A 24,758-nucleotide genomic window follows, 5' to 3' on the forward strand; every position below is an offset into this window, starting at 1 on the left:
TTAATTCCAGCTGGTGCTTTTTTTTCCCTATGAAAGGTCTGCAGTACTTCAGTTAAACTGCATTCCATATGACTCTCACAGCAAAATGACAGCCTTCCCTAAAAAGGGGTCCTTGTATTTCTTATAGGATATACTGTAGTAGGGGTATTCAATGTGCAAACTGCCTGACTGGGGTACAGCCCACTTGCGATTTTTAGCAAATTTTTACACACGATTTTGAAGAACTCCAAAGCTGTTTGCTTTGGTAGATATGAAGTCACAATTTCAAAAGAGATTCTCTCTCATGTGGCACACCCACATATGGATTTCTGACTACCGGTATATGGTCCATTGCTGAGAAAATGTGGATGCCCCTGGTTTATGAACCATGTCACAAAAATTGGTACTACAATATATTAGTCTCCCAACCAGAACAACAATGGCGTGAAAAATGCACCACCGGCTTAATTCTTAAATAAGGAAAAAATATATTTTAAAGAAGCAAAAGGCAATAATCAGTACGGGCCTAATTCATCCCTCGCAGTAACCAACAGCCCCGGGCAGGTATTCATGAAATGACAAGCACTTAGACCGAAGTCTAAATGAATCTTGCCCCGTACATCATCGTACCTTTATATCTGTTGATAAATAAGCTGGTAAAAATGAAGTGCTAACACACGTCTGGAGTGAAACAGGGGGGAGAAAATATAAGTGTAACAGGAAGTTAAAGAAAAAGCCCTTCCGGAAGAACACTCGAACAAAAGTGAAGAAAAATTTTAAAAAAGTCAACAAAAATATCAAGAATCAAAAAATAGTGACGAAAGTAATAACGAAAAATCAATCAAAAAAAATCACACATACAATAAACGTCCATTAAAGAATCATAATCCATGAAAGAGTCCATATCAATGTCCATCTCCCAATGATGATAAGAAGTGAACAAAATCTTTATCTAAGTGTCCAAGCTAAATGCAGGATATGTAAAAAAAAACAATAAACGTGAATGAAAAAATAAACATAGATAAAACCGTGAATATGAAGCTTAATACTCTAAAACTCAATAGAACATCCAGCCGGAGCCACCCAACACAAGGGTCGTAGGTTCGTAATAGAACACACAACGCTGGGCTGGGAAAAATCCACCCCTCGTTGATTAAGTAAATCAAACTACCGTACTTAGCTCTGACAGCTGGAGTTATCATTTCAAGTGCGGATGCTTGTCCGTGCTGTATCTCCACTCGACAGGTCCTGTTTCAATATCCTCATAAGGAGGGAGAACAAAATAACAAAAATTGCCGTATTAAGTTCATCAATCCTGGGAGCGAGAACCCAATGAGAGGTCCACACCTCCACTCACACAGCGGCACAATCACGCTGATACCAGCCAGTAGTTAAGAAGGGATACTATACACTGTGGAAATTGTGTACCATTAGACCATACTTTGAAATCTCTGCATTCAAAGTTTTGGTCCAGTCACTTTTATTAAGTCAACTGGATTATTGTAACATAGTTTACATTTCCATTACCAAGAAAAATATAGAAACATAGAAAGTGACGGCAGATAAGGGCCAAGGCCCATCAAGTCTGCCCACACCAATGACCCTCCCCTACCTCCCTTTGTGAAGAGATCCCACCTTTTGATCCCATTTAGCTTTAAAATCAGGCACACTGCTGGCCTCAATTACCTGTATCAGAAGACCATTCCATCGATCTACCACCCTCTCGGTGAAGAAGTATTTCCTGGTGTCGCCATGCAATGTCCCTCCCCTGATTTTCCACGGATGCCCTTGCGTTGACGTGGGTTCCTTGAAGAAGAAGATATCCTCCCCTACCTCGATACGGCGCGTGAGGTATTTGAATGTTTCAATCATGTCCCCCCTCTCCCTGCGTTCCTCTAGGGAGTAGAGCTGCAATTTATTCAGCCATTCCTCATACGGGAGATCCCTGAGCCCTGTGACCATCCATGTGGCCATTCGCTGGACCGACTCAAGTCTCAGCACATCTTTGCGGTAATGTGGTCTCCAGAATTGCACACAGTATTCCAGATGGGGTCTCACCATGGACCTATATAATGGCATTATGACTTCGGGCTTACGGCTAACGAAACTCCTGTGTATGCAACCCATGATTTGTCTGGCCTTAGATGAAGCTTTCTCCACTTGAGTAGCAGTCTTCATGTCCTCACTGATGATTACCCTTAAGTCTCGTTCCGCTACAGTTCTCTCCATTAAGAGTGTAAGTCTTACATGGATTTTTGTTGCCAAGGTGCATGACCTTGCATTTTTTGGCATTGAAATTTAGTTGCCAGGTCCTGGACCAATTCTCCAGTAGGAGGAAGTCATGTGCCATACTATCGGTCTTAGATTTGATGTCAGGTCCTGTTGGGTTCTTGTCTACTATATTGCATAATTTGGCGTCATCGGCAAATAACGTTAATTTACCCTGAATCCCCTCAGCCAAGTCCCTTATGAAGATGTTGAATAAGATTGGGCCCAAGACCGAGCCTTGCGGTACTCCACTGATCACCTCTGTCATTTCTGAGGGGGAGCCATTCACCACCACCCTCTGAAGTCTACCTCCTAGACAGTCCCCCACCCATGTAGTCAAGGTATCACCCAAACCTATAGAGTTCATCTTGCTCAACAACCTGCGGTGTGGTACGCTATCGAATGCTTTGCTGAAATCTAAGTACACGACGTCCAGGGACTCCCCAATATCCAGCTTCCTCGTCACCCAGTCAAAGAAGCTGATCAGGTTGGATTGACATGTTGACGGGGATCTTTCAGATTCCCCTCGTTCAGGACCGTATCCAATTGGTGTTTGATTAGATTAAGACATAGTAACATAGTAGATGATGGCAGATAAAGACCCGAATGGTCCATCCAGTCTGCCCAACTGATTCAATTTAATTTTTTTTCTTCTTCTTAGCTATTTCTAGGCAAGAATCCAAAGCTCTACCCAGTACTGTGCTTCGGTTCCAACAACAGAAATCTCTGTCAAAGCCTCACTCCAGCCCATCTACACCCTCCCAGCTATTGAAGCCCTCCCCAGCCCATCCTCAACCAAAAGTCCATATACAGACACATACCGTGCAAGTCTGCCCAGTACTGGCCTTAGTTCTTCAATATTTGCTATTATTTTCTGATTCTAGATCCTCTGTGTTCATCCATGCTTCTTTGAACTCTGTCACCGTTTTCCCATCCACCATCTTCTCTGTAAAGTAGAATTTCCTTACACTGCTCTTGAGTCTACCACCCCTCAACCTCAAATTATGTCCTTTGGTTTTACCATTTTCCTTTCTCTGGAAAAAATTTTGTTCTATGTTAATACTTTTCAAGTATTTGAACGTCTGAATTGTATCTCCCCTGTCTCTTCTTTCCTCTAGGGTATACATATTCAGGGCTTCCTGTCTCTCCTCATACGTCTTTTGGTGCAAACCTCATATAATTTTTGTCGCCCTCCTCTGGACCGCTTCAAGTCTTCTTATGTCCTTTGCCAGATACAGTCTCCAAAACTGAACACAATACTCCAACAACCTGTACAGGGGCATCAACACCTTCTTTCTTCTACTGGCTACGCCTCTCTTTATACAGCCCAGCATCCTTCTGGCAACAGCCACCACCTTGTCATACAGTTTTTTTGCCTTTAGATCTTCAGACACTATCACCCCCAAGGTCCCTCTCCCCGTCCGTGCATATCAGCCTCTCATCTCCCAGCATATACGGTTCCTTCCGATTATTAATCCCCCAAATGCATTATTCTGCATTTTTTCCATTGAATTTTAGTTGCTAGATATTAGACCGTTCCTCTAACTTTTCAGATCCTTTTTCATGTTTTCCACTCCCTCCTTGGTGTCTACTGTTACAAATCTTGGTATCATCCGCAAAAAGGCAAACTTTTCCTTCTAACCCTACAACAATGTCATCACAAACATATTGAACAGGATCGGCCCCAGCACCGAACCCTGAGGGAGTTGACTACTCACCTTTCCTTTCTCTGAGTGACTTCCATTAACCACCACCCTCTGGCGTCTGTCCGACAGCCAGTTTCGTAACTTCAGCCCTTCAAGTTTGTTCAAAAGCCTCCTATGAGGAACTGTATCAAAGGCTTTGCTGAAATCTAAGTAAATTACATCTAGCATATGTCCTCAAGCCAGTTCTTTGGTCACCCAATCAAAAAATTCAATCAGGTTTGTTTGGCACGATTTACCTTATACAGAATACTGCAGTAAGACTCATCTATGATCTGAAGAAATTTGATCATATAACTTCCTTCTATCGTAAATTGCACTGGCTTCCTGTGGAAGCTCATATAATCTTTAAAGTGGGTCACCTTTGGTCATGCTCTACTTTACCTAGTTGATCGATTTTCATTAGCTTCTCAAAGGAACAATAGAAGATCTCATGCCCTTTCAGTCAAGGGTTGTAAAGCATGAAATATTATGATCATACTCTTTCATTCCAGACTGCTTCCTATGACAAGGACTTTCGACATTTGCTGTTTTCATCTCATTCCTATATACATTTCAGACGGCAATTGAAAACTTATCTTTTCTCAAAATATGTTGTTGTTCAGACCTTTATTGTCCCCTTTCTATTGTTATTATTTAATTTTGTAAACCTCATTGAACTCTATGGCTATGTGGTCTAGAAATCCAATTTTATGTTATGTTTTGTTATCTGTCAGCTAAGCCAAAACACCTGGGCTCGGCCCATGCGGCTGCTGCATCCACATTCCAACTGTGACATGGTGGTGTATGGCCATCCTGTCACCTCCCTCTCCCAGGCTGCTGTCAGAGCCACAAGCCATATTACCTAAAAATGATATCATGTACATGGCCACAGCTGGGATAAGCTACCACACAAGGGATGATGTCAGCACCACAGAGCGATGCCCTGTATTAAACATGGCAAAGTAGGTTCCTCAAATAAAGTAGGTTCATCAAATAAAGCCAGCCCAAATGTAACAACCACTCCCATAGCCAGTTGTACCTTGAAAATAAATGTATATAATTTGTATCTAGAAGGCTCTGTGTATATGGCTATGCATATGTAATGGAGGAGGGGGAGAAGAAATGCTTCTTGCATAAGTCCTATGTACAAAGAGTCTCGAAAGGAAAGTAATAGATCAGCCATAATAGAGCATGGTGGCATAGACTGGAAGGGATTGGAAAAGATGACAGACTTGCATTTCAAAGCATTCTGGAATAAAAAGTTGTCTTTTAGCCATCTTAAGATCTGACAGAGACAAACTATGATCCTGGCTAAAAGTCAATAGAGGGGTGTTACAGCGTGAGCAGGGTTTGAGTTTTGGCCTGCACCAACATAGCCAGACACAATCACAAGCAGTAAAGAAAAACTCTTTATTAACTCAAAAGAAAATCCCTCAACCATGTTACTTCACAGGGCCAAATATACAAGGAACAGTCTCTTTGCTCAAAAAGCAAAAGTCCTGAAAAAGGCTTATGGTTGCCACCCCCAAACACAGTCTGCAAAAGTCCTTCTTGAGACAGGTAACAAGGTCTGGTCCCAGCCAGACTTCAGAACAAGACTCCTAGGTGTTTAGCAAAGAAAAGGTTGACTTGCCTCAGCCAAGCAGAGTGTCTAGTAATTGTAGTTATGGCACATACAAGAATCACCTCTTCCTTCTTCTCCCCCTGGGCCTCCTTAACCTAGCTCTGGCCTTACCTCTTATACTTCCTGATAGCTGCCTTCTTGACTCCTCCTTCCCGTATCAGTTCCCCTTCAGGAGAAGCTCTCTATGTTAAGGTGGCTCTGGCATTGTAAGGGAGTATCCAGCAGTGGGAGTGGTAGCATCCTATAGACTCCCTTACAAGGGGAAATAAATAAATTACAAAGGATGGGTGCCAGGATAGAACCCTAGGGGGCATAGATTTGTGAGGGAAGATGGAAGAGAAATACTGCTGATAAGACAGCTAGAAAGTGTGTTAAGAAAACTGGAGAATCAAGTGAAAACCATGTTAGAAAAGCCAATAGAATGTAAGTGGTGATGGAGTAAACCACAGGTGTCAAAGTCGGTCCTCGAGGGCCGCAATCCAGTCGGGTTTTCAGGATTTCCCCAATGAATATGTATGAGATCTATTAGCATACAATGAAAGCAGTGCTTGCAAATAGATCTCATGCATATTCATTGGGGAAATCCTGAAAACCCGACTGGATTGCGGCCCTCGAGGAGGGACTTTGACATCCCTGGAGTAAACAGTGAGCCACCAAATATGTTAAAAACCATTAAGTACATTCAGTTAAGAAACTGATCTTAGTTAAGTGCAAAACCTTAATGTCGACACTGCCTCTCTTCAGTTCTTGGTTCTCGAACATAGCTGCAAAACACCTTCAATAGCTAAATGACATCACTGCCTGCTTAGTGCATCACCCCTATGAAAAGCCTTTTTAAAAGAGTCTATTAAAAAATAGACTGCTTTTCTAAAAACATGACAGAAAATCATGTAAAATGGTAATAAGGTAATATAGAGCAGACCCTAATATAAATCCAGTATTATTTCTGCTGCAATAGTTCGTTTATCCAATTGCTCTCCAGATCTATATGGTTGAGCACACACTTGGACATCAATCTGAATATCAATTGGTGCATGGTTCACTTCCCAACATTTGAAGATTGTTGGTTGGTTCAGAGTAAGACAGGTCCCTGAAGCAGGATATTCAATGAGATCCCTCGTTGGCCTTTAAGAAGCTACGTGTTACTTTGGCATTTAATATTGAGAAACATTGGTACATTTCAACTGAGATGTGACTTTTTTGAAGCACGCGCACTCTGTACTATTATTCACAAATTGAGAGAACCATGATGTGAAATGGTTTATGTTGTAGCCTCTTGAGAATGCAGTTTTTGCTGTATCAGTGTGTTTCCAATGTCACCATAAGAATTGCCAGTAAGCAGGTTTTTTGAATAGAAGGGTTTTTATTTCTTTTTTGAAAGTTTTGTAGTCTATGGTCGAGGTCAATAGGTTGTAGAGTTGGGGGTCGAGTGTTGCAGCTCGAATGGCTAGGAGGTTGTCGAACAGTTTTTTTCTTTTGATGTTTTTGGTTAGAGGGTGTGTGAATGGTGCGTGAGTTCTCCTATGTCTGGTTGAGGTGGATTGAATTATTTAGCTGAAGAAATTAGTTAACCCCCGTTCCACACACATTAATTCTCTTCCATTTTTGTTCTCATTATAAAAAACACTGATAAGTTCCTAGAAAAAAAATACATTAAAATAAGAAGTGAAAACAAAGGCCTCTACAGATGAGAACATAACATAAGAATAGCCTAACTGGGACAGACCAATGGTCCATCATGCCCAGTAGCCCATTCTCATGGTAGCCAATCCAGGTCACTAGTACCTGGTCAAAACCCAAAGAGTAGTAACATTCCATGCTACCGATCCAGGGCAAGCAGATGTTTCCCCCATGTCTTAATAACAGACTATGGACTTTTCCTCCAGGAATTTGTCCAAACCTTTCTTAAAACCAGCTACGCTATCTGCTTTTACCATAACTTCTGGCCACTTCAATTTTAAGCTTAGATCTTTCCTTCCAAACAGAGACCTTGCTAGATGCCAAATACAACACAAGGTAACTTCACATGGACTTAGCTGTGCAGGAAATGTGAATCTCCTCATACACCCACCATATAGTGCAAAAATGTGCAAAGGTCTGTTTTTTTCTTTCGATCACTACATAGCTGTTACAAACATATTCTGAAGGTCATGCTAAGGTTAACAAAGTTTCCTTCCTTGGACCACAAAGAGATACTGACAAACCACTGGAAGAGATCCCAAAACAACTACCCAGGCACAACACCCAAAGATCCACTCAGTGTGTGAACCAGTTGAGTGGAGTGGACTAACTGGGGGATGGAAATGGGCCCGGAGTTTGCTCAGCAGAATTTCCCAGACCACCTCTTCCTCTCAACACATTGACACGCTGCCATCACCACTACCACTAGGAACACCTCTTCGGGTATGCCAGCAATGCTTATAAACTTTATAAAACACATTATTATATTTTCTTATAAAGCACATATTTTAACTGAACTCTCTGACATCCTCAGCCTTGCCATTCACAAAAATAGAAGGAAGAAAAGTTCCCATTTCCTGCTGTCTCATGTCCCTGGCCTATACAATATATTTCTTCTGCAGACCCTTCAAAAGTCTGACCAAATCCTCGTTTCACTTGCATTATAAAGTACTGAGGATACCATCTCTCCCCATTCCCAGGTCCTAAAGTCTAAGACAGAAGCGCAAACTAGTGCTCCCCAATTCAGGGAAAAAAATTTCAATTTAGCCTATTGAATTGGTTTTTCAATTTGATTTTCCTGCCCAATTGGGTGTTTTTTTCAAAAATTCTGGTGGGTTTATTTTATAGTTTTTTCACCCCCTTTGGCTTCTCCTAACCACACTGGTGCTGTGGTGTAAATAAAATAAAGAAACAAAAAGGACTTTTCCTCTCTCTGTTAAATCCTAGCTCACGTTTGCGGTCTAACACCAGCTCTGGCAGGATACACATTTCAAATCTCACATATTGTAATCTCAAAACAGAAAATAAATTTAGATTTTCTATCTTTTGTTGTCTGGTTATTTTTCAAATCTTGTTAGTCCAAGGTTCTGGTTGTCTTCTGATAACTTGCTTGCCAGGATCTCCTTCTTTCTTCTTTCTGCATGCTAACCATCTCTGTCCTCCCCTTCCGTCTCCCTTCCCTCCCCAGGAGGTCTGGCATCTTTCCTTTTTTTCGGGGAGACCAGGGAGGGGAAATCTGGATGCCAGACGCCAGGGGGGAAGAACCGGACGTTGGGGGGGGGGGAACCGGACACCAATGACTTCAGGCCGGGAGCACCCCCTCAGGGCTTGCACCCGGGGCGGACCGGACACCCGCCCCCCCCTTGGTAAGCCAGTGCAGGAGACACCTTAATAAAATATTGTTTCCTGCTGCTATAAGAGCTGTGACCATTGCAGCCAACATTTCAAAATGATTGGGAGTGTTAACCCCAATGGAAACTGGCCCCTGGATACGCTCAAGGAGTTTGCTCAATATTTGGGGTACTCAAGTATCCACAGAACTTGCTCCTATGCAGCAGGAGATGATGTTTTATTAAAGCATCTCCTTCTGCCACTGGAAGGGAGGCAACCTTTAGTGCCACAGGTCATGGAATTGTGGTGTCACAACAGGGATGGAGCTGTGGGAAAGCCGAGGGTATGCTCTAAAACTACCATGGAAAAAAGTAGGCCCCCCCTTGGCAGCTCTGATGTTATCAAGTTCAAGGCTGGAGATTTTGGGACAGTTCTGCAATTCTGGCACTCCATCTTGCTGCATTATGGGCCTTACTGGTTTCAACAGGCAGGATCAAACACTACAAATCCCACACTGCTTTGGGTTCAAACCCAAGGCTAGTCAAAAAACTCTCTAGCCTGGAACCAAGTACTTAGCATCTCTGCCACAGCACTTGACTGGGCCTGAAGATTTAATATCCTTTCTTGAGCTTAGGTATTCTATACATTTGTCTGGTTGCTAAAAGCAACAGCCCATGGTAGCCAACATTTTCAAGGGAAATATATTTTGTTCAGACAGTGTAGTGGTGCATGGTGGTGTGTCCACCCTGGAGAACAATTCATGTCAGCTGGAAAAAAATTACAGCTAAACATGCTGCCTCAATCAACAAGCTGTCTGTAGGCTTATTCCTAAAACTAAATCTGTGTAAATTGATTATTGACTCCCCTAAGCAGGAAAATTAGTCCCTTGTGTGTGAACTGGCACGTTTGTATTCCAAAGGAGTGCAAACAGATAACAATGTTACCCTTGATCACAGTCTGTGATGCAGTAGAAAATCACTTCTGAAAGTAGTAATGAACCACTTATTTATTTCTTCTTTTGTGCCTCCTGCAAGCCCAAAAGTTATTGTTTTTAAATTGTAAGCCACCTAGATCTTTTGCGTTGATGGGATATCAAGTGAACACTAAACATAAAGTAAGTAATTTTCTGTCCTTGGAGGGCTCACAATTTGAGTTTGTACCCAGGGCAATAGAGCAGTGGTTCCCAACCCTGTCCTGGATGACCCCCAGGCCAGTCGGGTTTTCAGGATAGCCCTAATGAATATGCATGAGAGAGATCTGCATATAATGGAGGTGCCAGGCATGCAAACCTGCACCATGCATATTCATTAGGGCTATCGTGAAAATCCAACTGGCCAGGTGGTCCTCCAGGACAGGATTGGGAACCACTGCAATAAAGGGTTATACAATTTGCCCATGGTTACAGAGTTGTAAACGTACACTGGCTCCTGACTGAAAGCAGGGTGAAATTCAAGATCCTACTGCCAACACACATCATCATTCATTTCCCTGAACCACAATATCTAGCGGCCAGACTGCATTGGCATGTAACACTACGCTCAAGCCAAAATCACCTGCTGGAAATTCCCTCCTTCAGAGACATCAAATACAAAAGCGTCAGGAAAAGAATGTTCTCGGTGACAGCTCCAAGGTGGTGGAATGCCCTCCCGAAGGATCTAAAACTAGAAAAAGATACCAGAAAGTTCAAAAAAAGGGATAAAGACCATTCTCTTCTTAGACTACTTAGCCTATAGAGGAGACAGTTGGCTAGTCCCCCTTTCCCCCCCCAAATTAGGAACTCGATAGAAAGAACATGCCGCTTACCCTCATTTGCATGCGCGGATCGGCCACGAGGTTAGTGAATCGGGTCAGGGTTGCAAACTGATCGGTACACAATCGATTTGCTTAGTGAATCTAGCCCATTGATAGGGTCTTATTAAGGTTTGTGTCTACAGGGAATTCCTTGCCAGCCCATTTGAGGGAAGAAAAAAACAGATAGATTTAAAGGATTCCTGAAAAGTTTTTTTTATGCAAAGATGCTTTTGAATCATAGAAACCTTAGCATGACATCTTTAATACCAATCTGCAGTATTTATAAACTTTCTTGCCTATTCTCTTTAGGAGTTTTAACTAATCTACCCCCTCCTCATGTTTTCACCTTATTTGTTTACTTCCCTTTATTTATTGTAGTTCATTCCACTTCCCATTGTGTTTCTGTACGTCCACTGATGTCTTTGTCTGCGTTTAACTCTGGGGTCCTTTTACTAAGGCACCTATGTTTGTTTGTTCAATAGATGTCGTATGTACTCTCCCCTCCTTTTTAATTATTGTACATCGCCTAGAAGTTTGGATAAGCGATTAATCAAATTTTAAAATAAACTTGAAACGTGAAAGAAAAAAAAGTTAAAAAGGTTTGGAATTCTGACTGAAATAATGCGTCATAGCATGGTGAAATCAATATAAAAGTAGAGAGAAAATAAATGTGGCTACACCAAAAAGATGTAGAACTATATTGTGAGATTTATGTGGGGGGAAAGAGAGAAAAGCAAAAAAAGTTAATGTGCTGCTAATGAGGTAGAGATCCTTGCTATCACATTGGCAATGTTTACAGAGGAAAAAAAAAAAAGATCAATGTGCTGCTAACAGAGGAAGAGAGAGGCTTCTGCTATCACATTGATAAAACAAAGCAGAGGAACATGATATGCTGCTAATGGGGAAACAGCCCCTATTAGCACATCACTGTGTGAAATTTCAGAAGTAAATTCATAATTAGACTAAAGAAATAGGGTATGGAGAAGAAGGAGAAAAATAATATTTTGGTAAAATAGAGATGTGTATTTCCTTAAACAAAACAAAGAGAAAAGGGAGGTCCCAACCTAAACTGCAGTAAAAAACCAACCGAGAGCAAACAAAACAAAACTGCAGATCTGTACAAGACGTAGGCAAAATTTATTGTGACAAAATAATTATATGCAAACCCTTTTACCAATCAAGGGACCTGACACGGTCCGTGTTTCGGACAAACCTTCGTTAGGGGTCTATGGTAAAAAAGGATAACAAGAAAAGTCACAAAAAATTATAGAGTAGCAGCAAAGTGTTAGCGACGTCGAGATTCACCAATGGTTCATTGCTGTTGGTGAATCTCGACGTCGCTTATACTTTGCTGCTACTCTACAATTTTTTGTGACTTCTTGTTATCCTTTTTTACCATGGACCCCTAACGAAGGTTTGTCCGAAACACGGACCGTGTCGGGTTCCTTGATTGGTAAAAGGGTTTGCATATAATTATTTTGTCACAATAAATTTTGCCTACGTCTTGTACAGATCTGCAGTTTTGTTTTATTTCCTTAAACAAAAATGAAGCATAGTGTTGTATTAAGGGAGATGAAGTTAGGCATAAAACAAAATGTATTATTATGTAGAGAAAAGGAATAGTAGACCTACCAGGGTCAGAGTGTATGTACAGTTTAGATGAGTAAAAAGTTATGTTGAGATAATATAATTAGGAGGCATGATAACTGTCGATGATGATATAGAGTTCAATAACAAATGTGTTGGGGTGAGTGAGAATCCAGGTGTGAATAATATGAGTTATCCAAGGCTCCTATGAGAGAGAGGGGAGGTAAAATTATATCCTCTGAGGGAAAGAAAAAAAATTATTTCTGGTTGGTAAATCTTTTTTTTTTTTGTCCCAGGAGGGGGTGATTGTGAACCCCCTGAAAAATGCCTCTGCTAATAAAATCAGTGGTATGGAATTTTTCAGGGGGTCACTGAGATTGGTGACTATGGTTAACAAGCCTTCGAGGAGGTCCCTGTTCCTTAGTGGGAGGGGGGCATATATATAAGGAGAATGAGAAACTCAAGATTTTTGGTTATCCCTTTTTCTCCCGCCAATCTGTTCTGAGGGGGGACTCCTGTGGTTCCTGGTAGGGGAAGAAAGAGAAGAAACTGACATTGACTACTGGCTAAATGAGACTGAAATTCAAAGGCTTGGTATCCTGTTTCTCATGCCAAGACCCTGTTCACTGAAGGAGACCCCTTTTTGGTCCCTGAGGGGAAAGGACAGAGAGTTACTCTAACCAGAGTACAAGAAGGAAAAAATTTGTTTATTAAATGTCTTTTGAACTTGCTGACTGCTGATACATCTGAAGGACTGCAAATAGTTCTACCTATGACTTGAGTTTGGGTTAAATAAAGAGTTCCAGCTATTCAGTTACACCTTGCATCTGGCTGTTTCTTCCAGCATGAAAGAAGTGCTAGGTCCAAGTGGGCTGATTGAGACAGATTCATCATTTCCTCCAGTCTATTGGAATTATTTGGCGCGGCCTAAATCCAAGCTCAGTAAGAACTGCGAGTGCAAGGAAGTGACTGTTGTAAACTTTTTGTGAGACCTGGTTGCAGGTCCTTGACCCAATGAGCTAGCTAGAGCCCATGGGATGGCTGTTCTTGCAGAGCCAGGGCTACATTTGCAATCAGTAGGAAATAGAGAAGCATAGGGAAAACAGGAGTACCACCCCTATTTCAAGTTAGAGGTGCTGAAAGAAAGGATGGAGGAGGGAATTTTTATCTTTTGTATAGATTCTGATAGTTTATAAGTGCTTATTTGATTATTATTATTTGTATGTAAATTGTATTGCACTTTTTGTTGGCATTAAAAACTAAATACAAGTTTTAAAAAAAAGTGACTACTGGAGCTGCCCTACCTAAAACAACATAAGGGCCGATTCCACTTTTGAGTTCTAGTTTTCTGGCTTTTTGTCAACTTTTACATTTATTTTTATCCTGTAGTAGCCAATATCAGTTACAATAAAAATTAAGCTTATGAGTAAATAATTACTATACAAAAATAAAAACACCAAATATTTTAGCCATTTTCAGCCACACCCCAAAGTCAAATACTTTAGTGGGCCCGAGTTATCTTGTTTTATACTTCATTCCTCCCGTTATTGCTCTGTGTACACCATATAGGAAAAATCTCATTTGAAAAGCAAAGTCTTGGCTACCTTACCATATTTCAGGTAAGAAGTCTCTGTATGGTGAAGTGTTTCATAGCTGTGGGTTGAAAAAAACTTAACCAGTGCTTTGCAAGCGGATCCTAGGCATATATCCCAAACGGACATGGAAATACCTAAGAATTAAGTCTTTCTTCTTCATACTGGGAGGCAGTTCAGCCAAACGGCCTAGATATTCAAGTAAATCCAGGCAGAGAGGGAAACAGGTTGCTCGCACACACAGGCTCCTCCCTTGCAGCAGGGCTGCTTAAAGCTGACGTAGAGTAAACAGTGCAGGGAGCCGGGAGCATGCGAGGCAGGGAAGCAGCAGCAATTTATGGCTGACTGTATGAATGTCCCTGTCCAGACTCCAGCGCCATCAGATTATCCGCTTATTTCCAGAGCCTGGAGCGCCTCTATAGTGATGAATTTCGAGCGCACTGAGAGCGATTGGCAGGGACTGGTGAACGAGGTGAGCTGATCTCCGTGCAACTGAGTGGGAGGGATCAGGCTGCCCCAGAGGCGCTGCAAACAACAGATCGCCACAGAAAATAGGAGAATCCTCTGAAGAAACCGTCTCGAACCTCCTGCTAGCGCCTCATTTGCTGCGGTGACAGCTGGGAGAGGGCTGGAGGAGGAGATGGGCTGTGTCTGCGAAATTATGGCTGCGGGGAAGGGTTGGTCTCGTTTTCTAGACTAGAAAGCTTAAAACAAGAGGTGTTTGAGGCTTCCGGCCCCGCATTTCTGAAAGCACAGGGGGAGGAAGCCCAGTAGCTCTTGTTCCTGCTAAACCAGGATGCATTAAAACGAGGGGGAGGGACAGAGGTGGAAACCAAGTTGTGGAAGGCTTTAGGTCAAGCCAGCAGCAAAAGCCTTTTTTTCTCCTCCTACTTATCGTTTCTATAGCACTACTAGACATGCGCAGTGCTGTGCATCAAAACATAGAAGACAGTCCCTGCTCAAAAGAGCTTATAATCTAGTCAAGACAGACAGACTGAACAAGAAGGTGCACCTATACAAAGTGATCAGGTGGGGGGAATTACTGAGGGAATTCTTTTGATTTTATGGAGTTCTTTAATTACCATAATAAGTGAATAAACCATAATTAACTGCATGTAAATAAGGAAATTTGAGTATAAAAGATGCTTCAGAGGAAATAGCACATTGCCTCATAGTTGAGAAACACTTTAGCTTCTCTTGAGAAGCCTTGGAAATGTCTGTAAAAACAAAAATTTTAGATCAAAAAATAACTTATTCCTAAACTTAAAAAAGCAAACCAATTTTAACATCCATATTTTATCATGTTCCAATACATAAGTCAGCTGGAGAGTTCCTCAGATGGTGGTTTGAAAAGTCTGGTTTGAAAAAAAAAAAAAAGCGCAAGTTAAACAGTGTAGTTTCCAGCGCGTTTCAAGAGCTTTTGTCAAACTCTGCAAAATACTCATTGATGACTTAATGGACTGTGTGGCTTCATCTCATGGACGTTTACCAGACTTTTCAAATCACTCTTGTACTTCTAGCAAAGCTGTAACGTCCAGATTCCCTTGTAGGTTACTGTTTTTTGTATTGGACTATATCCCTTCCTTCACAAAGCCGCGCTAGTGTTTTTAGCGTGGTGGTAAAAGCTCGGATGCTCGTAGGAATTCTATGAGTGATGGACCTGTTACTGCCTCGGCCGGCGCTAAAAACGCTAGTGTGGCTTTGTAAAGGAGGGGGATAGTGGCAGCAATAAAAAGGGGTCAAATTAGCACAAGTTTCAAACTTGCGAGCAGTACTCGGTTATCAGTGCATCAACCTTGACTAGTATCTCTGCTTTTTTTCATTAGCTTCATATTTTTATCATAGTAAAATAGCTAAATAACATATAACTCATATAACTCGCGTTTACATACCACTTGCTTGTGTCAGGAAAGACCTAACAGCCCTTATTTAGGTTACTGTTGGCTGCGCATGACATGGAAGCAGACTATCTCGCAAAGTGCAGACATATTGAAGTTTTTTGAATTCTCTGTTTTATGTATTATTTAAAAGAAAGCTATATGCTATCTATCTATGGGAGGTGTGTAGGTTTCATCTCTGCATTCTGGGTTGTGATGTGAATTACTCTTCTGTCGTAAGTTTGAGGAAAATAATTTCTTTACGTAAGTTGTAAATTCTTTACATAAGCTTTCCTCTGTCAATACAATGTTATTTAAAAATCTCTAAACAGTCCTGTGGTTCCCCTGCCCCCCCCCTTCCCATCGGGAGCAGCCATATTCAGAACAGTGTCACAGAGGACCACTTTTTCGAGGCTGCTTTCAACTCCCACTCTCTGTAAAATTACATATGTCCATCCTATCATTCTCTCTGCAAGAAATTCCCCGGCCTCTATATGTCCTTTCTGTCTATCCAAATAAGATTGTAAGCTCTTCAGAGCAGAGACAGTTTATTACAGGGATCTCAAAGTCTCTCCTTGAGGGCCGCAATCCAGTCGGGTTTTCAGGATTTCCCCAATGAATATGCATTGAAAGCAGTGCATGCACATAGATCTCATGCATATTCATTGCAGAAATCCTAAAAACCTGACTGGATTGTGGCCCTCAAGGAGGGACTTTGAGACCCCTGGTCTATTACATGTCAAATATAAAGCGCTGTGTATGCCTTTCAGCGCTATGGAAATGATTAATAGTAGCAGTTGGAAACTATTATAAAGTTTCTTTGGGAAATTTAAATAGCAGTAGGGTAACAGGTTTTAAAGGAAAACTACTGTACTACTTGCTGGTTAGAGCTACAGCCTCGGCACTCTGAGGTTGGGGGTTCAAATCCCGTGCAGCTCCTTACTATAATCCTCCACTGCCCCAGGTACATTAGAGAGCTTGTGAGCCCACCAGGACAGATAGGGAAAATGCTTGGAGTACCTGTGTGTAAATTGCTTTGAGTGTGGTATACCGCCTTTTTGTAGTTTTACAAGTCCCAATCCTGATATTCTGAGCCAGAACCTGCATAGCTAAGCATCTTAATTTAGAACAGCTTTTGCTTGCACCTGCATAACCCCAGGCTCCTCCCCAGATTCACACCCTATTCTGCCCCTGACTTGCTCACTTTGATTAGGTGGTCAGCGACACTCTCCTGCTGGCTTAAATCACTTTGAATATCAGCCCCATAAACTCTGCGAGGCTAATTTAAACCCTCTTGAACAGCACATTCTGGCTATGAATAGGGACTGTTGAGTTCAGTCTCTCTTTTGTTTGCCTAGAACAGGGGTAGGGAACTCCGGTCCTCGAGAGCCGTATTCCAGTTGGGTTTTCAGGATTTCCCCAATGAATATGCATTGAAAGCCGTGCATGCAAATAGATCTCATGCATATTCATTGGAGAAATCCTGAAAACCCGACTGGAATACAGCTCTCGAGGACCGGAGTTCCCTACCCCTGGCCTAGAACTTCCTCTGAGTCTGGCCTACTTAAAGGCTGTTTCCTGTGCTGTGGGCAAAATGTGTGGCACATTAGCTCCATGTGTGATGGCTGCAGGGGATTATGGAGTGAGTGAACAAGTATTTCCTAGTCCCAGCTACAGCAAGCAACTTTAGTTCCTGGATAAGTGCATTTTCTTGGGGTCCAACAGCACCATCCTGCCCCTGGATCTTTCCCTTCTTATTTGTTCGTTTGGAAGTTAATTAAAAATGCAGTTGTGACAAAATATTGTATCATTTCACTGTAAAATCTTTACTAACCAGTTTATCTGATAAGGTGACCTTTTGTTCTGGATAAATTGCTCCAATGCTACAAAATTATACAGGGTAATTAAATGTGGTACTTTGTGTGGGGAGCAGGGGGTTTGTGTTTCTAGGGGTAAAGGTTGTGCATGGTGTGGGTATGGAAGTGAACTGTAGATGAGGGAGGGGGCAGGAAGCGTGTGTGTGCAAAAGGGGGAACCATGTGTGTGTGTGTGTGTGTGTGTGTTCACGCAAGTTAGGTGATTCAATTTGCAGATGACAATAAATTATTCAAAGTTGTTAAAAAAAAAAATGCAGACTGAAAAATTATAGAAAGATCTTAAGAAATTGGAAGACTGGGCATCCAAATGGCAGATTAAATTTAATGTGGACAAATGCAAAGTGATGCACATTGGAAAGAATAAATTAAATCATAGTTATTGGGTGCTAGGGTCCAACTTGGGAGTGGGTACTCAAGAAAAAGATCTAGTTTTCATCAAAGACAGTACTCTGAAACCTTCCAACCAGTGTACAGCACCAGCCTAAAAAGCAAACAAGCTGGCAGGAGTTATTAGGAAATGAATGGTAAATAAGACCAAGAACATTATAATGCCTCTATATCGCTCCATGGTGTGACCTCACCTTGAATGTTCCGTTCAATTCTGGTCACCGTATCTCAAGAAAGATATAGTGGAATTAGAAAAGATTCAAAGAAGAGTGACCAAAATTATAAAAGTGGATGGAAAGGATAAAAGGGGATGGAACTCTTTTAATATGAGGAAAGACTAAAGAGTTTAGGGTTTTTCAGATGAGGGGAGATATGATTGAGGTCTACAAAATCCTGAGTGGTATAGAATGGGTAAAAGTGAATCAATTTGTTACTCTTTCAAAAATTATGTAGACTAGGGGACATTCAATTAAGTTACTTGGAAATACTTTTAAAACAAATAGAAGGAAATATTTTTTTTCACTGAAAGAATAGTTAATCTCTGGATCTCGTTACCAAAGGATGTGATAACAGTGGTTATTGTAGTTGGGCTTAAAAAATTTTTGGACAAGTTCCTGGAGGAAAAGTCCATAGTTTACTGTTGAGACAGATATGAGGGAACTACTGCTTTCTCTGGGATCAGTAGCATGAAATGTTACTACTTTTTGGGTTTCTGCCAGGAACTTATGGCCTGGATTCACCCCTGTGGAAACAGGATACTGGACTAGATGAACCATTAGCCTGACCCAGTATGGGTATTCTTATGTTCCTAACATGAGAAATGTTATTGACACATCCCATGTCATTTTAAATGAATGTATATCCCTAGCAAGAGGGAGAAGGCAGATGCTGGGGACAGTGTACCTAGAGAGTTGATGGAGGTAAAAGGTAAGCATGAGAAAGGCAGGCACAGAGATGAGGGATAAAGTGGAGGGCATGGGACACAAAGGAAAGGATTGGAAAGAGTTGGAAAGAGTAGGAGAGGGGAAAATGGAGTGGAAGAGCAGGTGAGAGTACATATCTTCTTAAAATATTCAGAGCTACTGTACTATTTTTTTTTAAACTGTTAAATGTGCTACCAATTTTCAAAAAGCAGAATTACTGAATATCTTAATGAGCCAACAGTTTTGCATATGCATTCAGATTCCCCATTTTTCCTCCCTCTTTATTGCTGTCTGAAACTTTTCTTTTTCTACAAGGGAAACAAATCGAGGAATTCTCCTTTTTACACCTGTACTTACGAATGGCTGGAGATGCAGCCCAAACCAGTAGAATAGTGAAGCTTGGAAAAGGTTTGGACCATGTTTTGGTGGACAAATCTACGTACGTCTGATAGCGCTATAGAAATAATAAATAGTATAGTAGTACGGTAAATGGTTGCTAGTGTGAGAGATAACGGATGCGTCTACTTCCTTCTGGCAGTAAAAAATATGGTACTGTTTTTCCTGCTCGGTACTTTGAGGGACTAGAGATTGGATCTCGGCTCAAAAGGTCATTGTCTGACCCAGTATGGCAGGTCTTAGTTGTTTTTGAATGCAGAGTGTGGCTGCATACTTCTACTGCTATGTGTGTGTGTGTATGGGAGGGGGGGGATGCCACGAGCTAAGGAGCATCAAATAGCACACACACTTCTAGAAATGTCCCATATAGGTGATGCTTTCTGCCCCTGACTTAAACAGGCCTCTGCAAATGCCTCTGTTTATCCAGCATAAAGTGCATTTCTGTGAAAGCTCATATCAACTTTTAGCTGGGCAGGGAAGGGGCAGTATTCAGCTAGGTCTTTTTTTGGAAAATTCTTCCCTAGACGGTTTGTAGGGATAGAATTGATGTCCTTCCCAGGAATAGCTGATCTCCAAGTTTCATCCACCATATGAAATCAGTTGCTTGGTAGTTAAGTAATTTCACATCGTGGCATTATAATTATTCAACCAAAATTCAGAGAGGGCTTGTGTTTGCTAGAAAAACCTCAAAGTAAATGATCAAGTTTGCTTACTGCACACATTTTGAATTCAGATAATATGGCAGTACTGGGCGTTGTTTTCACATCACTTTGTGCTGTGGATTATAAAGTAGTAGTAGTTTCAGAAGTGAGCAGACAGCTGGTTGAATTTATTTTTCTTGGGTCCTTGTTCCAACACTGTGAAATATCTAATTGAAGGCCTAAAACATGACACCCCTATTGACATTTTGCACATTGATGTTGAGAATGTGTGACATCTTTCTGTAATGTTGTCATTATCTGTTTTAATTTTATTACTTTTCTCATATATATATATATTTTTTGGCAGTATCTTATATGCAAGAGGAAGCTGGAAAGTAAAAAGGAAGCTTTGCTGATCCTGTCTAAGGAGTTGGACACATGCCAGCAGGAAAGGGACCAGTACAAACTTATGGCCAACCAGCTTCGGGAACGGCATCAGTCCTTGAAGAAGAAATACCGAGAGCTGATTGTACGTAGTTATAAGTTCTAATTTTGTCTTACTGAACAACTTTGGAGGAAGCTTGAAAAAGTTTTTTTTTGTTTCTTTTTTTTCATTCCTTTTTCATGAAACAGACTCCTTTTACTCTGCAGATTTTATGAGGTGCCAATCTACTTGTAGTTCCCAAATAATTTGGCCTCAGGAAATCCTCAGAGAGCACTGCACGACTCCATGTTTGCATCAAAAACTATGGGGCTTTTACAAAGCTGTGTTAAGCATTAATGTATGTATACTGCAGGGTAAAGTCCACTACCGTGGGGCGCTAAGACATGTCAATTTTTTAGGAGTAGAGCTTTTTTTTCTTCAAATTTTACAAACTACTAGTAACCAAATTATGCAGTTTTGCTTACTGAATCTAAAGCCGTCTTCAGAAACTGCTTAAAGTGAGTCCTACCTATATCAAATCACAGTTGAAATATGTAGAAATTAAGTAATATTTATTTGAACTTGCAAATAGTCTGAACTACATCTGTTGCCACATAATTGTCTTTAAAGTATCATTTATGCAGTTAATTTAGGGGGGAATTCAGGTGCTATTCATGTTAGTGCTCGCTAAACACCAAAGAAGCCCATAGGAATATGATGGGTGTCATTAGCGTTTAATGCACGCTAATGCGATTAGCACCCTTTGATGAATTCCTGGTTGCATTAGTACTACTTTTATATAGGAGGAAAAACACCTCAGAGACTCAATGGCAGGAAATTTAGTCTCAATCAACCTGTCTGTGTGTTAGGGCCAAATTCTCATTCATTGGTCTAAAAAACCTACTTCAAACAATACTATGTTTTATTATTTTTTTATTTTTATCTTTTTGTGACTTAATTCAATTGTGGCTATGCATTTAAATTTCTGATATTTCTTAAAGTCCAATGGTCCGTTTCACTACATAAGGCTTCTTCAGGGGTTCCATTTAGTAAAGTGTGAAAATCTACAACATTTATAGCATAAATATCTACAACTGATGATTCACATGATAACAAATTGGAGTTAAGTAACTTGCTGGTATATTAGCAGAAATATGTTTACCTTACTTCAAATGGTACGGCATTTAGTCCCCTACACTTTGTTGGAGCAAAATAACGGTTTATATTGAAAACGTCAGCAAATGTGTATTACAATAATCATGTGTTTGGCTTGTGTGAAAAAAAATAATGTTATACTTAGGGCTCCTTTTACGAAGGTGCGCTAGGGTTTTTAGCGCACACACAAAATTACCGTGCAAGCCGAAAATCTACCGCCTCCTAAAAAAGAGGCGGTAGTGGCTAGCGCGCTTGGGAATTTAACGCGGGCTATTGTGCGCGTTAAGGCCCTAGCGCACCTTTGTAAAAGGAGCCCTTAAACATGAATTGTGTTGCAGATTTTTGGATAACCGTAATTTAATCTAAAGACATCCAGAAAGAAGGATTTAGAAAAACCATCAAATGCTTTCAACCCCTCCCAAAAAAAACAAACAAACTACTGCAGACGAGCTACAGTGTTAATTGCTTATCAGTGTTATTCAATGCAATAAAGCTCATATAATTGTATGAAAATGTTCACTTCCTACAAAAAGGGCTTCCAGTCAAAGTTGTTAAATCCATCGGGTCCCAAAGTATTTAAAATATAAATCCATCTAATTTCTTTTTGTTGCAATCTCCTGATTCACAAAACATTTCAGATCTTGGAATGAATGAGATGCTTCAATGCAGTGAGCCACAAGTAGTTCATTTATTTTCCTTCTCTTGATGTTAGATATGAGTTCAGCCATCTTGAGCCTCAATGATCTAGATGTCATTCCTACATATAACTTTATACAAGGGCACTCCACCATTGACATATTCAATTCTACATGTTGTAAAGTGTCTTAAATATATTCCTTCCTGCTCTTTGGATTGGTAAAGCTTTTATTTTGTTTAGTGATGTTACAAATGGTGCAATTCATGCATTTATAATATCCATCTATTCCCATCTTTAAAATTAGTAGGGTAAGAAATATCAGCTGGGCATAAAATCTATTTCAAATTCCATTCTCTCACTTAGGCTATCCGAAGATGTTTATTTTTCAGTACAGGATGTAATTTCAAAACTTCTCAACAATCTCTAAAGATTTTTGCAATTTGATGTCCCTACACACCATATTGGAGAACACATGAATCTTATCTTTAGAGTCTTCTAACAAAAAATCTCTTATTTATAAAGTCTTGCTGTGTTATAACATCTTTTAACAACATCCTTTATTCCTTTCAGTGAATTTAGATTTCTTTTAGGACACATGCAATTCCTTTTAACCCTTAAAAACTGGGAAATGGTAGGCACTCTTTTAATTTTTTGGGGGGTGGAAACTTTATAATTAAAAAATTAATATTTTTATCTGAATCTTTGATGAAAACTTCTATTTTTTAAATGTTTGACTTCTTGATAAATTAAAATGTCAAGAAAGTTAATTTGCTCCATTGAAACAGACATCGTAAATTTCAGATTATCGTTGCAGGAATCCAACCAATTTTTCAAAATCAAAAGTTCTTCTCTAGTTCCTTTCCATAAAGGAAAATGTCATCAATATATCTGTCACCAAATACTCTGGCCCAATAAGTTATGTATAATCTGAGTGAAGCAAAACTTTACAATAAAATCTCATAAATAGCCTCACTCTTATGTCCAAATCATATAATAATATTCTTCTCAATTCTTTATAAACACATCATTTTAGCATATTTAATATTTTTCAACATTTTTCAACTGTGACCTCAGCGGCTACACTCGAACAGTATATTTCATATGAAGTTCAAGTTTATTGTAGCAAGCTTCTTCTTTGGTCATCCCTTATCTTCACTCATAAACAATGCAACTTGAATGCCATCATTAACTTTTCTTAGTTAGCAGACTGAATGGGAATATTATTATACTAGTCGTATAGCCCTTTACATTAACGGGTGCTAGACTATATGTGTGTGTGTCTGTCTATTTTTTTTTCTCTCTCCTTAGCCGCTTTCTGTATTTCTGTCTCTTTTTTTTTTTTTTTTTTTTCCTTGGCTGTCCACTACCACCCCTTGCCTGCTCCCCCTGTCCATTTTCCCTTTTACCTCCCCTGTGTCCTCAACCACCCCATCATTGCTCACCTTATCTAGCAGAAGCCCTTCTCCCTTTGTTTTACCTACACCCTGTCCATCATCACCTCCTTCCTGCTCCCCCTGTCCAGCAGTAGGCCTGTCTTCATTTTTCTGCCCCCCTTCCCTGTTCATCAGCACCTCTTCCCCTGTCCATCAACCCCTTTTCTGCCCCTCCATTTCCGTGTGTTGCAGCATTTCCCTCCCACCCCACTTCCGTGTGCAGTATTTTCCTCCCCCCCCATACCTTCCTCCTGAACTCCATGCCCTACTTATGTTAAAATGCTTTCCGGGTTTCTGTCTTTTTTTTTTTCCCCTTGGCTGTCCACTACCACCTCTTGCCTGCTCCCCCTGTCCATCATCACCTCCTTCCTGCTCCCCCTGTCCAGCAGTAGGCCTGTCTTTATTTTTCTGCCCCCCCTCCCTGTTCATCAGCACCTCTTCCCCTGTCCATCAACCCCTTTTCTGTCCTCCATTTCCGTGTGTTGCAGCATTTCCCTCCCACCCCACTTCCCTGTGCAGTATTTTCCTCCTGAACTGCATGCCCTAGTTATGTTTTTTTTCGAGTTTGGCTGCTGCGGCCTGCAGCCGCCGACATCCGCCGCGGCCAGCAGCCGCCGCGGCCGACATCTGACTCGGGCCGCCGCAGCCGACATCCAACTCGGGCCACCGCGGTCGACATCCGTCTCTGGGGGGTGGGGGAGGAAGAGAGAGAGCGGAGAGGCAGTGGTGCGCGAGGAAGAGAGAGAGCAGAGAGGCGGCGACGGCAAAGTTAGTGTAAGGGAGACGCTGCGTCTTTCAACAGGGAGCAGAACAGAGCATAAGCTGTGCATGTGCACTTCCTATGTGTCGCTACAGCTCACGGAAAACCAGCGCATACATAGGAAGTGCGCATGCGCGGCCTAGCGTTTTATTATATTAGATGATTTGGACATGAGTGAGGCTATTTATGAGATTTTATTTTATCAATATATCTGTACTATCCAAAATTTTTTTCAAAATAGAAGATTTTATAAATCCAAAATTTTTCATACTCGATCATACAAATTTACCAGCGACAATGCGAAAGTATCACCCATTGATACTCTGGTCTTTTGATCATAAAAAATCCATTTAACTGCAAATAATTTTCTTGCATAACTTTTTTGTAAAGTTAAATTTTGTAAAATTAAAGGGTTAAGTACTTTATTCTTT

General features: G+C 40.9%; 1 protein-coding gene across 5 annotated transcripts in view; it reads left to right on the forward strand.

Annotated features, from left to right (window-relative positions):
- Nucleotides 1-13,106: 13,106 nt before the first annotated feature.
- CCDC149 (coiled-coil domain containing 149) overlaps nt 13,107-24,758 on the forward strand; it is a 120,244-nt gene continuing 108,592 nt past the window's right edge. The window contains exons 1-2 of one of the 5 annotated variants that reach the window (XM_033948369.1): nt 13,107-13,844; nt 20,286-20,447. In XM_033948369.1, the coding sequence (XP_033804260.1) occupies nt 20,388-20,447 (60 nt within the window). In that variant the 5' untranslated portion in view covers nt 13,107-13,844; nt 20,286-20,387. Of the gene's footprint in view, nt 14,290-14,653; nt 14,847-20,285; nt 20,448-24,758 lie in introns of those variants that run through there. The other 4 variants (XM_033948333.1, XM_033948343.1, XM_033948352.1 and 1 more) reach the window with 4 other exon arrangements.

Source organism: Geotrypetes seraphini, chromosome 1, assembly GCF_902459505.1.
Source record: "Geotrypetes seraphini chromosome 1, aGeoSer1.1, whole genome shotgun sequence".
Taxonomy (NCBI): Eukaryota; Metazoa; Chordata; class Amphibia; order Gymnophiona; family Dermophiidae; genus Geotrypetes; species Geotrypetes seraphini.